General features: G+C 40.0%; 4 protein-coding genes across 4 annotated transcripts; 1 reads left to right on the top strand and 3 right to left on the bottom strand.

Moving 5' to 3' along the window:
• Nucleotides 1–2,680: 2,680 nt before the first annotated feature.
• Nucleotides 2,681–6,901, top strand: LOC143721177 (uncharacterized). Its single transcript, XM_077211424.1, has 11 exons — nucleotides 2,681–3,024; nucleotides 3,488–3,602; nucleotides 3,720–3,945; nucleotides 4,044–4,320; nucleotides 4,462–4,639; nucleotides 4,757–4,833; nucleotides 4,990–5,170; nucleotides 5,376–5,624; nucleotides 5,767–5,938; nucleotides 6,032–6,180; nucleotides 6,402–6,901. The coding sequence occupies exons 1-11, from the start codon at nucleotides 2,740–2,742 to the stop codon at nucleotides 6,578–6,580; spliced, it is 2,088 nt and encodes a 695-aa protein (XP_077067539.1). The 5' UTR covers nucleotides 2,681–2,739; the 3' UTR covers nucleotides 6,581–6,901.
• Nucleotides 6,902–8,304: 1,403 nt separating this feature from the next.
• On the bottom strand, nucleotides 8,305–9,362 carry LOC143721187 (histone H2B-like). Its single transcript, XM_077211431.1, has one exon. It carries the CDS (start codon nucleotides 8,726–8,728, stop codon nucleotides 8,354–8,356), a length of 375 nt encoding a protein of 124 aa, XP_077067546.1. The 5' UTR covers nucleotides 8,729–9,362; the 3' UTR covers nucleotides 8,305–8,353.
• A 534-nt stretch (nucleotides 9,363–9,896) lies between these two features.
• Nucleotides 9,897–10,512, bottom strand: LOC143720477 (histone H3-like). Its single transcript, XM_077209944.1, has one exon. It carries the CDS (start codon nucleotides 10,487–10,489, stop codon nucleotides 10,079–10,081), a length of 411 nt encoding a protein of 136 aa, XP_077066059.1. The 5' UTR covers nucleotides 10,490–10,512; the 3' UTR covers nucleotides 9,897–10,078.
• A 910-nt stretch (nucleotides 10,513–11,422) lies between these two features.
• On the bottom strand, nucleotides 11,423–11,858 carry LOC143721185 (histone H2A-like). The gene has a single exon (XM_077211428.1). It carries the CDS (start codon nucleotides 11,808–11,810, stop codon nucleotides 11,424–11,426), a length of 387 nt encoding a protein of 128 aa, XP_077067543.1. The 5' UTR covers nucleotides 11,811–11,858; the 3' UTR covers nucleotide 11,423.
• Nucleotides 11,859–16,096: the final 4,238 nt, after the last annotated feature.

Raw genomic sequence — 16,096 nt, 5'->3', positions numbered from 1 at the left:
ATCCAGGGACAACGTTCCCCCAGGGGAATGGTGCCTGCACCCCCAAACAGTCCCGAAATGATGGCGCCTATTCGGCATAGCGGAAGTTGACCTATTTGCGTCAAAAGACAACGGTCACTGCCCAATGTTCTTTTCGAAGAACGAGGACGCGCTGGCCCAAGTCTGGCCCAGCCGCCCTCTGTATGCCTTCCCTCCGATCTCTCTGCTACCGCAGGTAATCAAGAGAATCAGGGAAACGCGCCACTCGGTGCTGCTCATAGCCCCGCGCTGGGAGAATCAGATTTGGTTCCCGCAGCTGACGCGGCTGTCACTAACAGCCCCGTGGCCGATTCCGGTGAGAACGGATCTCCTCTCGCAAGCTCGCGGCTCGATCTGGCATCCCCATCCAGAGCGCTGGTCTCTGCACGCATGGGTAATCAACGGGTACCCGCTGCCCTGCCAGAAGGAGTGATGAACACGATCACGCAGTCTAGAGCTCCCTCTACTAGAAAGCTTTACAGCTTTCTAAATGCGTAAAGCGTGTCTAAATGGTCTGTGTTCTCCAAATGGTGCACCGACAAAAACCTGGACCCACGGACGTGTGGGGTCTCGCGGCTGCTCAGTTTCCTACAAGAGCTGTTGGATAAGGGGAGGTCCCCATCCACACTCAAAGTCTATGTGGCGGCCGTTGCAGCGTTCGCTGAGTTGACGGAGCAGCTTTTCGTTTCGTTTGGTGGGCGCACCAAGGGTTTGGCCACCTCGAAACAAAGCCTATCCAGATGGATTGTGGACGCTATAGCAGCCGCTTACGCGTCGACAGGTCTGCAATGCCCCCTGGGCGTCAGGGCTCATTCCACCAGAGGCATGGCCTCTTCGTGGGCATGGCCCAGCGAAATTTCTATTCACAACATATGTGTGGCGCGGGCTGGGCCTCCCAGTCCACCTTTGTCAGGTTTTATAACCTAGAAGTTCCCGCTCTGTAGGCAAAACTTCTGTCAGTTTAAGTGAGATGTACGTTCTGTCCAGATATGTTCGTCCGCAGGCTAATCTCACGTATACTAGCTCTTCTGGTTGAGCTGCACTATGGGGTATGTGCTATATGCTTATGCAGACCGGCGACGCCGCTCTGTATTCCCTATGAGTGCTTATGTACAAGTGCTGGCCCGCGTTGCTGGCCACCTTATTTCCCACATATTTGGGTTCCCCGGAAAGCCCTGGGACTCATTGTGGATGCTTGGCTCGCAAGGCGTTGACAAAGGGTTCCCGTAGAACCGTAGAACCTCGCGTAAGAGAACGTATCGGTTACCTAACGTAACCTCGGTTCTCTCTAGAAGAGGGAACCAGCCAGTATTGCGTAACCTGCCGTGCTCGCGCCACGAGCGTCTTTCACTTCAGTCGATGAAAACCAGAAAATACAGCCTATGAGCCCTGCTTATATACGCTAAGCCACGCACTACTGCAGTTCCCGCAGGGCAGCCTATCAGCACGCTAGGCAGCCTGCTCTAGGGGTGCTTCTCAATATCCCTCCTCGTCTCCTCGCTCCTTTGTCCTCCATCCTATGACCCGGAAACCAATCAAGCACAGCCATCTTGAAGGACATCTCAATTCTCTAATTGCAGCGCGAGGAGTCGAGGAACGAGGAGTGAGGAGGCTTTCAGAGGAGTCATGAGCAAGGATACACAGGTGTATCCTATGCGGAACTGTTCCATTGACTAAACGTGACGCACGTATACATTCTCCTCCCCCTTCACATCGGTCACAATTTTTTTAAATTATAGTTTACCTATGCAGTTTATATAAACCACACATCTCACATATTTCAACAGGGTATCTTGCTTTATTATTATTCATTATGAATTTCTTAAATAAACAAACTTCAACAACATAAGGGCAGATGCTTTGAGCGCTACTGATGACGCTGTGAAGTGACGCTCGAATGATCAAGTATTCCAATTTATAAAAAAAGCTTTCATTCGATTCCTCCATCCTCATTTTCTTTCCTTGCGTCCTTCCCTCACAACCTACAGGGGGAGGAGCTGAGGCTCTAGGAAAGTAAGCGAGGAAAGGAAACGAGGATGCACAAATAAGAAATGTAACCAAACACAAATTAAACTATAAAGCTTTCTTAAAATTGTCATTTTCGAAGAATAACAAAAAACATCTTTGGATGAAACACGATCAAATTCCAGTTTAGAAAATCCACCAATTTACAACATGTTTTTTCTGCACTTACCAGATTTAGTTTTGAAGGTTGTATTTGTAACAGATTCTAAAACATCTGAAGCACTTTTTTTTAAATGTAAGGTAGGGCAGGTATGCATTTTTATTTATTTATACTAGTTATATGTATTGACATTTATTTATGTTTAGACCACTTCTATTATTGTTTGTATCAGGATGTTTCAACCTCTATAACAAAAAGTGTTTATCAAAAAATTTTCCTTGCCCTACCTTTGACAAAATGTGTGGCTCTGGGGTCATATAATGGTACATGGACTTTTACAAGTTGATTGTAGCCTACTGAAATGTGTGTTGGCAGTGTCTGTACACAACCATCAAATAATTTAAAAAATCCATCCAGTGTTTTTTTTTTTAATCTCCTTATATGTTTTCGCCTGTCTCAAATCGAGTCGTCTTGGCCGTGTGACGTCACCCGATCTGACCCCCCCTCCCACTAATGTTGACATCAGCGTTTCCAACCACACAGATCCTCGAGATCCTCCCTGAGCGAGTCCGCCATTGTTGATACGCTGGAGCAGAATGGCGTCTAAGCGATTGTGGTGTTCTGTTCTTGGGTGTAATAAGGAACACAGCAGTCATTTTAATGTTCCTAAATTCGAACCGCTGAAGACACAGTGGCTGAATTTTGTTTTCGAAGGGAATATTCCCAACGATCAACATCAATGGTTTCATGTTTGCGCGAATCATTTCTCACCAGACTGCTTTATAAACGAGGGTCAGTATAAAGCTGGTTTTGCTAAGAAGCTGCTCCTGAAAAAAAAATCTGTACCAACTATTCGTGTTCCTGCTGCATCTCCAGAAGAAGTGAGTGTAAAGTTGTATTAACCTTTATATTAATCTTTGCAAATCGATTGCACGCTTCACGATGAATGCGGCTAATGTTTACACTCAGGGTACATTACGTCATGTTTACTATGTACGACGTTCTCAATATAATTCATAATCCCACGTTTATAATGAACAACGCGTTATGGTTATTGTGTTATTAAAAACTGTGTTCGCAGGTGTTAAAGTTTACGTGGTAACACTACACTAAGCTTACTTTTGTAGATGGTTTCTAACGGTGTCTGTTACTGATTAAGAAGTAAAGTTAATGTAAAAAAAAAAAGTTATAACTGCATGAAGATGACTAGTAACACAATACCTGCAAAATACTGTTTACATCCTGCAAATGCATATGATTCAAGACTATAAATACTCTAATTGATGTTTTTCAATATTACTCCGGAATAAAATGTTATCTGATCACTTATTTGCTTTTGTATAGGCAAGCACATCTGAAGAATTGGACATAGTGCAACATGTGGACAGCCAAAAGAAAATGTGCACAGTTGGCACCCAGTACTCAATGAAAACTTTACGTCCGCACTACAAAAGCACAGGTCTGCTTATATAGTGTGAAGTTTTGTGGTATTATCAGTAATATTTATTGCTATTTTTTGTTTTGTTTACATTTTATATTACTCCACGGTATTAAAATGTCAACTATTATGTAACAGGCACACAGACAACTATGTTATACCCAGATATTGGTGTTGGCCAGTCAATAGCACTGTTATCATCAACACTAAAAAAGAGGCCAAATAAGAGATCTCGCTTGGAGCTAGATGAGGAAGAGGAGTACCCTTCTGGAGCCAGCTCAAGTATGAATGTGGAAGAGCCTATGGATTCCACATATGATCCAGCTGACTCTGTCACAACTTTGAGTGAGCCAACAGATGTGATGTAAGTGACAAGACTATTTTTTTGTTAAATATTGCAATCAGTTCGATTGTATTCTTTATTTTTTGATATGTTTAAGTAACTCTTTATTATTCTAATAGATTTGAGTCTTCAAAGCCACTTCACAAGACAGCGACTTACATTGTTTATGAAAACTGCCTCCTGCAGCTCTTTGAGCAGTGCCCTGTGTGTCAACATATTACCAATGTACAGAGAAAAGTATTTGGGACATTCCTCTCTGTGCAACAACGCTGCCCACACTGTGACTTCTTCAGAAAATGGAATAGTCAGCCAATTATACAAAGCACTCCGGCAGGGAACCTCCAGCTTTCTGTTGCAGTGTATGCCAATGGTGCCTCTTTCTTCAAAGTTAAAAAGGTAGGTTGGTGAGGATTTTACTGTCTAGCCTATAATTTACTATTGGAAGTAATATCACTAAGATCAATCCTGAACAAAAATCAATGAACATACTGTCCCTGAAGTCATGCTAAATGAAGGAATCCTCTTTTCTGACCTTAGATATTCCAGGCAATGAAACTGAAAATGATCCACTACACCACCTTTCTAATTCATGCCCGGAGGTACATACAGCCTGCAATTGTACATAGCTGGAAGACCGCACAGGATGGCATGTTGCAGCAGCTCAGACAGCAGCAGAACATTGTCCTGGGTGGAGACATGAGGGCAGATTCACCAGGTACTAAATGCTGAACAACTGTCTCAGTTTACATATTACTGTGAAAGCAAAACATACAGAGTAATAATAATAAATACCGAATGTAATACAAAGTAAACATTAATTTTCTACGTAAAGGTCATTCAGCCAAGTTTGGAAGTTACTCACTGATGGACCTAAGGACCTGCACTATTATTGATTTGCAACTAGTTCAGGTGAGTCTAACATTGCATTGCATCTTGCATAAGTCTGTAATGTAACAGAGTTAATATACAGAAAAAAAGGCACAGGGATTTTGTACTGTGTAGCTATTTGCTAGCATAACAGGCATTGTTGACTATTGTCATGTATGCCCTTTATTTTGTAAACAGAGTAATGAAGTTGGAGGGAGCAACAACATGGAGAAAGAGGGTCTGAGGAGGAGCCTTGATCTCTTGAGGGCACATGGTGTGTCTTTAGACAGCATTGTTACAGACCGGCACCCTCAAATACAAAAACACCTGCGGGAGGCCAACGTCACACAGTATTATGATGTATATCACATTGAAAAAGGTATTAGCTGCTGTCTGAGTATGTGTTGTTTATGTGCCTAATGACTGTCATAGTCTCACAGACTGGTTATTTTTTAACAGATCAGTAAAATTTTATTACAAAACCATACCTTTGACCAGAACTTCCTTTTTATTATATTGTGTTCAATAAACACATTGTATCTTTCTGCATGGCTGAATTAAAGTTTGTTTGTTTATATTATTAGGAGTATCAAAGAAACTGCTGAAGATTGCTCAGAACAAAGACAGAGAAAAACTGCAGAAGTGGTATCGCAGTATAAAAAACCACATATATTGGACAGCGGCTTCTTCTTCATCGGGGACAGAGCGAGTGGCAAAGTGGACATCAATTCTTAATCATATCCAAGACATGCACACACATGATGATCCCGTTTTCCCACAGTGTTTGCATCCGCAAAGAAATACAACGGACAAGAGCAAGTGGCTGAGAGCAGGTGTGTTTACCCTATTAGCAGTGTCAATATAAATCGTGTGTCTATGTGCATACGACAGACGTATTTTTTTTTCTCTTAAATTAATTTTTTTTATTTACTTGTTTTTAAATATAAAGTTTAATAAAGTCCACTTTCCCACCAGGATCAACTGCCTTTTCTCGATTAGAGAAGATCCTCAGAAACAAGAGAATTCTGAAGGATGTTGAAAAACTGAGCCCTCACCATCAGACCTCATCACTGGAGGCGTTCCACAGCGTAATTCTGTGCTTTGCGCCAAAGAATGTTGTCTTTTCTTTCCTGGGAATGTTATGCAGGTAACTCAATATAATTGGGAAAGGAGTGTATACACATTTTCAAACACGCAAGTGTGTCCTAAGTAATGTTTAACCATTATTTATTCTCTATAGACTCTACCTGGCAGCCCTACATTTTAATGAGAATGCTGGGCGTCCCCAAGCCAAGACAGCAGCTGGAGAGACACTATTTAAGGTGGTTTTCCCAAAATACAAGAAAGGACAATGCTCTGCAAAGCCAGTGAAAGTAGAACCAACATTCCGTAAGTGTAACAACTTTTATTTAAATGCAAAATAGTCGTTGTATGTACAGACATAATATCAGAAGCTGAAGATAAATTTTTTACACATTTTTTAATTTTTTTTAAACAAGACACCTTATAGACAATTTTATATACAAATCCATGTAGCCACAACACTAAGTGAGCAACACAACTTCAGAGTAAAATGAAAATAAAAACTTTTTTTTTTTTTACTTGTACAGAGTACGTGGACAACCTGTTGGAACTTATCTTTGAGAACATTGTTGTGGACCCAACCCCTTATATGGATGATATCCTGAAGATCTCCATACCTGAGGATCTCACGTCCCAGTTTGACAAACCAGACAAACAGGAAGTGATAGACAGCTACGTGTCTAGGTTTAATCAAGGGCAGGTCTGAACCCTACATATTGTCCATGAGCATTAGGGAACACCACGCAGGAGGGCAGCACAACCCTCATCCTCCAGCCCAGAATGCCCCAACACCAGCTGACAAAACCTCTGTATGCTAAAAACCTGTAACGGCTGAGAAAATTAAACCATTTTTTGCTGTGAAAAATAATGTTATATAATGCCATAATTTCCTTTATTTATTGCTGTTTGTTTTTTGACAATTATTTTTGCTGTTACTGCATTTTTTTTTTTTTTTTTTTTAACTTATTACATACCTCTGTGGAATTCAGTAAAACAGTATTTCTGTCAATAAATGTTAGTACAAACAGTTTTGTGTCTTCATTATTTGGTATTTCATGCTGAATGGTATGTTATATGGTTATTAAAAATTGCCCTACAGTTGATCAGTTACCCATAGTGAACTTTATGCTTTGCACTGCAGTCGCTTATGTTATGATAGAAAATTATGACTGAAATGAATCAAAACACAACTTACCCTTCCATTACCCCTAAACCTAAATGCCCATAGTCTGCTCGGTAGATGTTTAATGCATTCTGAAGCGATAACAGATTTAAACAAGCAGGTTCCAGGCCTGGATGATCAACCACACATTGAGGTGCTGTACATTGCTGCTGTAATCTTCTTAAAACCTACAAATTATGAATATGGTAACTGCCCTTAGATTTTTACAAGATGATTGCATTACAATTACATATTAGCAATCCAATTTAGGAAAAGTACTGTATCTGTGTTATCTACCTGCAGCATATTCTCAGCCTCTGAAGGCATTTGCCCACAAAATCCACAAAGACACGTGGAACAAGAATATCAATCTAGTTACAACACTATAGATGTACTTGAACTAATTTCTAGGTGTCCTTTAAAGGGTTAGTTCACCCAAAAATGAAAATGATGTCATTAATGACTCACCCTCATGTCGCTCCAAGCCCGTAAGACCTCCGTTCATCTTCAGAACACAGTTTAAGATATTTTAGATTTAGTCCGAGAGCTTTCTGTCCCTCCATTGAAAATGTATGAACGGTATACTGTCCTTGTCCAGAAAGGAAATAAAGACATCATCAAAGTAGTCCATGTGACATCAGTGGGTTAGTTAGAATGTTTTGAAGCATCGGAAATACATTTTGGTCCAAAAATAACCAAAACTACGACTTTATTCAGCATTGTGTTGTCCATGTGTGTTGTGTCAAAACCGTCAAAACGCCCCACAGAACAGAAGAGCTGGGTGAGTAAAGCTCATTATCATTTAAAGACATGTATTTAAATGGCGTGCTGAAAACAGAGGTGTGTTTGACCAGGTAAAATGAGTTTTACAATACTAAATGAGAATTTTTAATTAAGGTATATTACAAACTTTTAATTTAGGCCCTAAAGAATCATATTAACTTGTATAAAAATGGCATTATGTGACCCCATTAAAAGAGACTCCAGGTCGCTGACTCGTGGCTTCAAGTGCTATTCAGGTGAGTGAAAGGAGGGTGAAGGAATGAGATGAAATGGAAAGTACTAATCACCTTTTAGTTGTTGAAACCATGAAAAGATTATATATATATATATACACACACACACATAGATACATAAATACACATATATATAACGTTATATATAAATAATTCACGCATCTGAGAGAAAGAGGTGGAGATTTAACATCATATGCAGCTTTTCACTATTTAAACAGCATCAAACAAGAGCTCTTTCTAAGGATAGAGTGGGTGGCTCTTAAAAGAGCCTTTGTGGTAGCTGAAATCTTTAGATGCCGCTTTACTTGGAGCTGGTGTATTTGGTGACGGCCTTTGTGCCCTCGGACACGGCGTGTTTGGCCAGCTCTCCGGGCAGCAGCAGACGCACGGCGGTCTGGATCTCTCTAGAAGTGATGGTGGAGCGCTTGTTGTAGTGCGCGAGGCGAGACGACTCACCGGCGATGCGCTCGAAGATGTCGTTGACGAAGGAGTTCATGATGCCCATCGCCTTGGAGGAGATACCGGTGTCAGGATGAACCTGCTTCAGCACTTTGTAGACATAGATGGCGTAACTCTCCTTCCTAGACTTTCTGCGCTTTTTTCCTCCCTTACTGACGGTCTTGGTGACGGCCTTCTTGGATCCCTTTTTGGGCGCGGACTTTGCTGGTTCAGGCATGACGATGCGTGATCAAAAATCTGACGAAACAATGTAAGAGCCAGTGCGACACAGAGGCATTTATTCGCTCCTTATGCTAATTTTCAAAGAGATTCGAGAATCTGCTGATTGCCTGTTTCATAGGCCGAACCCATAAACTCGTATTTCATTGGACAACTCGGAGAATCACGAGAGGAACAAATGCCAATCACGAGCGGTTAAATGATAGCCCCTCCTACCACCAAATGTTTGAGTGACACCCAACAGGACACGGTTTCCTTTGTTCATTTCCCGCTATTTATTTTATTTTTAATAACATTTTGAACCAAAAATAAATATTATGCATGATCGTGTAATCTAAAAAAAACTCCTTTTTGAATGTAAGTAATAATAGCAACGATAAGATCCCTTTTAAAATAGCTTTTTATACCAGGCCTTGTGGCTCACATTAATGGGGTCGCAGCAGCACGAATTACTTAACCAGCAACATATTTCTGCTTCAAATACTGTGCGTAGTTTTTATTAAATGTATAGATTTCTTTTCATTTAAGTAATGCCATCTTTTTTCTTTTCCCCATTCTTGTTTGTATCACTGTCTAACTTTTGTTTTGTGTTATGATGTTTTTGTGTTATGTTGTTTCACTCTGTAAACTGAATGTTTAAAAAAGCATTTATTTAAAAAAAAATACTGTGCGTAGTTAACAGTGAATGGTGGTTTCAGACATTATTTTATTAAAGTACATTTGTCAGTGCCGCACTTGTACTGACTCTAATTCTGCCTGACAGAAAGAAAAGCTCGTACTGAAGGCAGAAAGGTTTGATCAATCAGATGAAAGGGGCTTGTCAGCGTGTGCAAAATAAAATATTTTAATAAAATGTCTTGTTTGGGCAGACTGTTTGAAGTTGAAAAGAAGCTTTACCTGTAAATATGAATATATTTCTAGCTCTGTTGAAACTATCCACAACTTTGGAATCTGAGTCCGCAGTTTACATTATCAATCAATTGCGCTTGATAGTTTTGTTAATTTCAATAGTTGTCTTTTTATATATAATTTGCCATTGTGTAATTCTCACCCAATACAACTGATATCACAGCATTCAAGTAAAAAAAGTTATACAAACATTAAAATAGTTAAAAATAAGCAAATATTAATTATTTGTATGTAAAAAAGTGGTTAAGTACTTTAAATTAGAATTAAATTTAATTCTGATAGTATGGTCACTGATGATTTAGAGAACGGTGACCCAGAGTTTTAGTGTAATGCATTAACTCAACTTTCTACTCATATTGAGTTAAACTAGAAATTATCTCGTTCAGTGCAGTTTTGGTGGCTCTTAAAAGAGCCGTTGTGGGTTGACGCAGACGCGGGTTTAAGCGCGCTCTCCGCGGATGCGGCGGGCCAGCTGAATATCTTTGGGCATGATGGTGACCCTTTTGGCGTGGATGGCGCAGAGGTTGGTGTCCTCGAACAAACCAACCAAATAAGCCTCGCTGGACTCCTGCAGGGCCATGACAGCGGAGCTCTGGAAGCGCAGATCCGTTTTGAAGTCCTGAGCGATTTCTCTCACCAGCCGCTGGAAGGGCAGTTTGCGGATCAGCAGCTCGGTGGACTTCTGATAGCGGCGGATCTCCCGCAGAGCCACGGTCCCGGGCCGGTAGCGGTGAGGCTTCTTGACGCCGCCGGTGGCCGGAGCGCTCTTACGGGCAGCTTTAGTAGCGAGCTGCTTCCTCGGGGCTTTACCACCGGTGGATTTACGAGCGGTTTGTTTGGTTCTTGCCATTGCTGCGGGATTCTTTTCTCTGTCGTGCTTGTGCTGGAAATGCTCCTATGTGTTATTATACACCCGCTTTTAAAGCATTGTACCACCACGAGGTCATAGTGTCGCGATGATGCAGACCTTGTGATTGGCTAATACGTGACGGCTGCGCATGAGTACCAGCCAATGACTGCGCGTTTCCTCTTTTTCAAACAAGTGGAAGGTTTCCCGCTCGAGCTGCTTTGTTCTGTTGAATACTTTATGAAACACTGTATATGACACCTCCCTGGTCTTTATACGCACAATGTTGTATTTGTTCTGAAATGCTCTCCTTAATTCTCAGTGGTTGTGCAGATCTCGGATTAGAATAAAATCACATTACAGTTTGTATAAAAGCACTGCAGCGAGACACACTTGCTAGGTCTATCCCGTAAAATAGGGGATCATTCCGTAGACCAGCCCTACTACTAAAGGGCAAACTATCCAGAGGTAACTGATCAATTTCTGTTACCATGAAGACGAGAAGTATATTGCTTTTTACTTTGGATAATTTAGTAAAATATTGAATACATTATCAGAGCTTGGTAGACCAACTATATTTTAATATTAAGGAAGATGGGTTGAGTGACATGCACATAGGGCAGGGGTGTCGAATTCAATCCTCAGTAAGGATTGTGAATAAAATCAGGGGGAGGATATATTTTAGAGGATTGTTCATTTATGATTAGGGGATCATCATGTGCTTATAACAAACACGCACACATACGACTGTAACATTACCTGTAATCGTCGATGACGCAGAAAAAACATATTTTTTAGATTTTATGGGTAATTTCCTCCCTTAACCAAAAGTCTTTATTATGGAGCTTTTAAATATTAACAAGGGAAAACACTCTCTATCAGATCAAGTGGGTGGCTCTTAAAAGAGCCTTTTGGTAAAAATAAAACTTGAGTCCATTTATTTAGATTTGGAGGGTTTCTCGGTCTTCTTGGGCAGCAGCACGGCCTGGATGTTGGGCAGCACGCCGCCCTGAGCGATGGTCACTCGGCCCAAAAGTTTGTTGAGCTCCTCGTCGTTGCGCACCGCCAGCTGCAGGTGACGGGGGATGATGCGGGTCTTCTTGTTGTCCCGAGCGGCGTTTCCAGCCAACTCCAGGATCTCAGCGGTCAGATACTCGAACACAGCCGCCAGATAAACAGGAGCTCCGGCACCGACGCGCTCGCCATAGTTTCCTTTGCGGAGAAGCCTGTGAACACGGCCGACGGGGAACTGAAGTCCTGCCCTGGAGGAGCGAGTCTTAGCCTTCGCTCTGGCTTTACCACCGGTTTTACCTCTTCCACTCATTTTTTTATTTTTAAATCAGCTACAACAAACTTCACCGTCGGAAGGAAGTAATAGAATGACATACAGGCGTTTCCACATACTGGCTTTAAACGAGAGTGACAGTCGCCGATTGGTTTAGAGTCTGTACAGATGTAAACCAATCACCGACCTTCTCTCCCCCTTCAAGCGGGAATATTGTGCACTGTTTGCTAAAGTATGTGTGAGTGTGACTGATAAGAAGACAGAAGAGTTTGAACAAGTTGAACATGGTATAGGGAAATCATTATATGCGGATGATGGGGCCCTCTGGATTAGGGGTAGAACTCTAGACCAGTGGTTCTCAAAGTGGGGGCTCCGTGAACGATAGCCAGGGGGTCCGCGAAATAATTTATAACAGCCTACCGTTTTTCCATGACTATAAGTCATGTTTTCTTTATCATCTGAAAACTTGCTATTTATTCCAAAGTGACTTATCGGCCTAATGCATTTAATGTCAAATAATAAAAAAGTATGCTTTTAAAGGTTTCTATAGATAGATAATCTATCTATATTTCTTATGCCTGTGCGTCAAGTATTCGCTGTGTTTTGGTCGTTTTTTGGGCACGCGCGCCATAAGGAGACAGAGACGGCAGAACCGGCATCCTGTTGTTTTTTTTATTTTTAAAAGGCATGACATTTTGTAGTCATTTTTAATGTACACACAAATAAAAAATTGACCTTTTGCCGTTTTGAATGATGTACTCTTATCTGTATGACCATAAATAAGAGTATTCCTTTGTTTCCACTGCATAGGAAACAATCCAAGTGTTCGCGCCGGCGTCTCGCGTGCGCGAACAATAGGCTATGTCAATTCTAGCACTGCTAATTTTACATCAAAACCTATTCATTATCAAAATAAAATACTCACCGAACTTATAAAAAGTTCTGCTTAATTTAATTTGTCTGTTGTGCACTATGAAGGCAGTGACGGTCAATCATTATACCGTCGACTTGCTGTTGTTCCAATCTCATTTCTCCACATGTGAAGATGCTGATACGTGCAGGTCTGGACCTCTGTAATTTTTTTAATGTGTAGCCTAATATATAATGAAAGTTTTGAAATAATTGCCTAATATAAACTCTAATTTGGCGCTGCAAGGATATTAAACTTCGCGATGATAAACTGACCTTCTCATCTGAGCGGTTTCAGCAGACTACCAGCGCTCGTCAATGTCAAAATGCGCATTTCCGCATGACGCTTCAGTTATTCGGTCATAAAGTGTGAGATAAGATGTAGGCTAAACAAGATCTAGACACGTGTGAAATTAATGTGGGAAAAAATAAATACTCTGAACCCCAAGTGAATTTACACAAACTGAGAAAGTCAAAAAGCATTACTTTGTTCCCCGCTCTCCCAGCTACAGGTCAAGAGAAGCATACTGTGCCCAGGATGAAATTAACATTATTTTGTTTTAGCTAATTACAGTGGATATAAGCTCAATTTAACAACACAAGCACCTATTAAACATAATTTGCCATTATTACTGTATAGGCCTACTATGTGTGTACCTCGAATGTGTTCAAATATTGGAATTTAACATATTTGCAAAATAATCCTTGAAACATTTCTCATTTAAGGCCATTCCTGTTTGGAATATGTGATTGTGTTTTGATATGATGTGAACAATAATCTTATACATTCTGCATTTCCATTTTGTATGTGGATCATTCATTGTAAAATTTAAACAATTTTTTGTTTAAAAATTGGGGGGGGGGGGGGGGGGGGATCTGGACCCCCTAGCAAGATGACTTTTGGCACCTCAGTACACTATTTAGAAAACCCTGCATACGACCCTGGGTGAAGACTATTTGTGTCAAAACATTTCATTAAGCGCTCCCACATTAACTTTGGGCTCAGTCACTGTTATAAATATTAGGGGGTCCTTGGAAATATTTTTCCCCCGTAAGGGGTCCCTGGCTCCAAAATGTTTGAGAACCCCTGCTCTAGACTAATGCAAAAGAAAATGTAGGCAGCAGTTAAGACAGTAGAACAATGGTCAGATAATTGGGGTTTCAGGTTATCTACAATCAAATCTCAGATAATCTTGTTTCTCTAAGCGACATAAACAAATTTCATTGAAATGGTGTGGTAAAGAACTTGAGCAAGTTAGAGTGATTTGATGAAAAGCTTACATGGAGACAACACAGATAAAATGAAAACAAAATGCAAGAAAATTCAAAATATATTGCGTTGCTTGTCAGGACGAGATTGGGGAGCAACTAGGTCTTCATTGCGATATATATACTGGGCTCTTATGAGATCAACTTTTGATTATGGTTGTATTGCTTATATGGCGGCAGCTGAAACTAATCTTAAAAAACTTAAAAAAGTAACTAAGTAACTAATCTTAGTTACTAATCTTAAAAAACTTTAAAAAAATATAGAACAAGCACAAGCCCTAAGAATATGTTGTGGGGCTTTTAAAACATCTCCAGTTGCGGCAATTCAGGTTGAAATGGGAGAGATGCCGTTGAGTATTAGATGCTATATTGGGTAAACCTGCAAGGACATAATGAATCCCATCCTGCAAAGTCTATGAATGTAAATCTAATTTTAGGAGTTTTGGATGGGTTGTGAATGAAAAAGCAAGGAAAATATGTTTGAATAGAATACAATATTGTCCTACTGTCCCATATTCAAATATCCCTCCTTGGATGTTTATAATGCCAATGATTGATTTACAAATACATGAGGAAATAAAAGATTATTCAAAACAAATACCTGTCTGGCTTGTTATACAAAGATATTTAGAAAGTAATTTTCTTAATGAAATAATGATATTCACAGATGGTTCAAAGAACCCTAAAAATGGACATACAGTTACTGCAGTGTACATCCCACAAAAAGGGAAATGCATTAAAAAAGAACAACAGATAATCTTTCAGTTTATACAGTAGAACTGTTAGCCATTATATTGGGATTACAGTGGGTAGAGGAATATAATCAAAAAAATGTTTTAGTTGCATCTGATGGTTTGTCTGCACTTACAAGCATAAAGTCAGGGAAATCATGCAGGCCGGATATGCTAATTGAAATATATCAAATAATATACAGATTACATAATAAATAGAATACATAATAAAGGTTTGAGTGTATGATTTTTTTGGGTTCCTGCACATGTTGGTGTGAAAGGAAATGAAGAAATGGATATGTTGGCTAAACAATCCCTTAAATCACCAACAGTAGATTTGCAGATTGCATTAAGTAAAACTGAGGCTAAAGCAATCATAAAAGATCAAACTCAAAAAATATGGCAGGAATTTTGGGATATTAATGATACAGGAAGACATTTGTATGGTATTCAAGGCTCTGTTGGCATAAAAAGGGAGATGATTAAAAATCAAAGTGAAGAAAGGGTTATTACTCGTCTCAGAATAGGACATACAGTGCTCAACAAGACACTTCATCTATTATATAAATGGAATATGTATATATTGCAATCAATCAGAATCTGTCCAACATGTGATGATGGATTGTTTTGTATATGAAAAGGAAAGGAAGGAATTTAAAGAAGTACTTTAAAAATTAAAACTAAACTACACTTTAAAAAACATCCTTGGAACAGCATTGAGGGAAATACATATACAGTTAATGACATTTTTGAAAGAAACAGGTCTGATGGAGCAAGTATAAAGGTTATCCCTCTGGGGTCCTTCGGCCCAAATGGACCCGAAGGTCCTGAGTGTGATTTTGAAATGAAGGACCCCAGAGGGTTAAATAAGTACAAAAATGGATATTGTACACTGTTCTTACCAAAAGTAATGCACCTTACACACACACACACACACACACACACACACACACACACACACACACACACACACACACACACACACACACACACACACACACGGTATATTCTGTGCACATTGACCATCTGATACAGTATTATGTTCCTATTGCAATATTGGAGTTTTATCACTCTCTATATTGTTGGATGTGGGGTTGTTTGTATTGTATTATCACAATTCCCCAGCATAGTGTTGTCAAGTCACCATAATGCTTTTAACAATAAAGATTGTTTCAAAGCAGCTTTACAGTGATAATAGGAAATTAAAGTAACAGAGATTGTTTTGGCTTTACACATGTGAGCTTGAAGCACACGATCATCCGGAGACTCCAAGTCTCTCTGTGACTCTCAGGTCTGGCCAGATGATCTGACTGTTTTTCATTAATCACAATGATAAATATATACACCTGATCACACAAGTGTTAATGTTTTAACTTGTTAAACACGTTTCCATAAGCTGATGTACATATCACATAA

The sequence above is a fragment of the Siphateles boraxobius genome, unplaced genomic scaffold (genome assembly GCF_051911475.1).
Source record: "Siphateles boraxobius isolate OS27281-9 unplaced genomic scaffold, OSU_SipBor_1 65, whole genome shotgun sequence".
Lineage (NCBI taxonomy): Eukaryota > Metazoa > Chordata > Actinopteri > Cypriniformes > Leuciscidae > Siphateles > Siphateles boraxobius.
The sequence above is the reverse complement of the archived record's forward strand: the minus strand, read 5'-3'. Positions and strand labels throughout refer to the sequence as shown.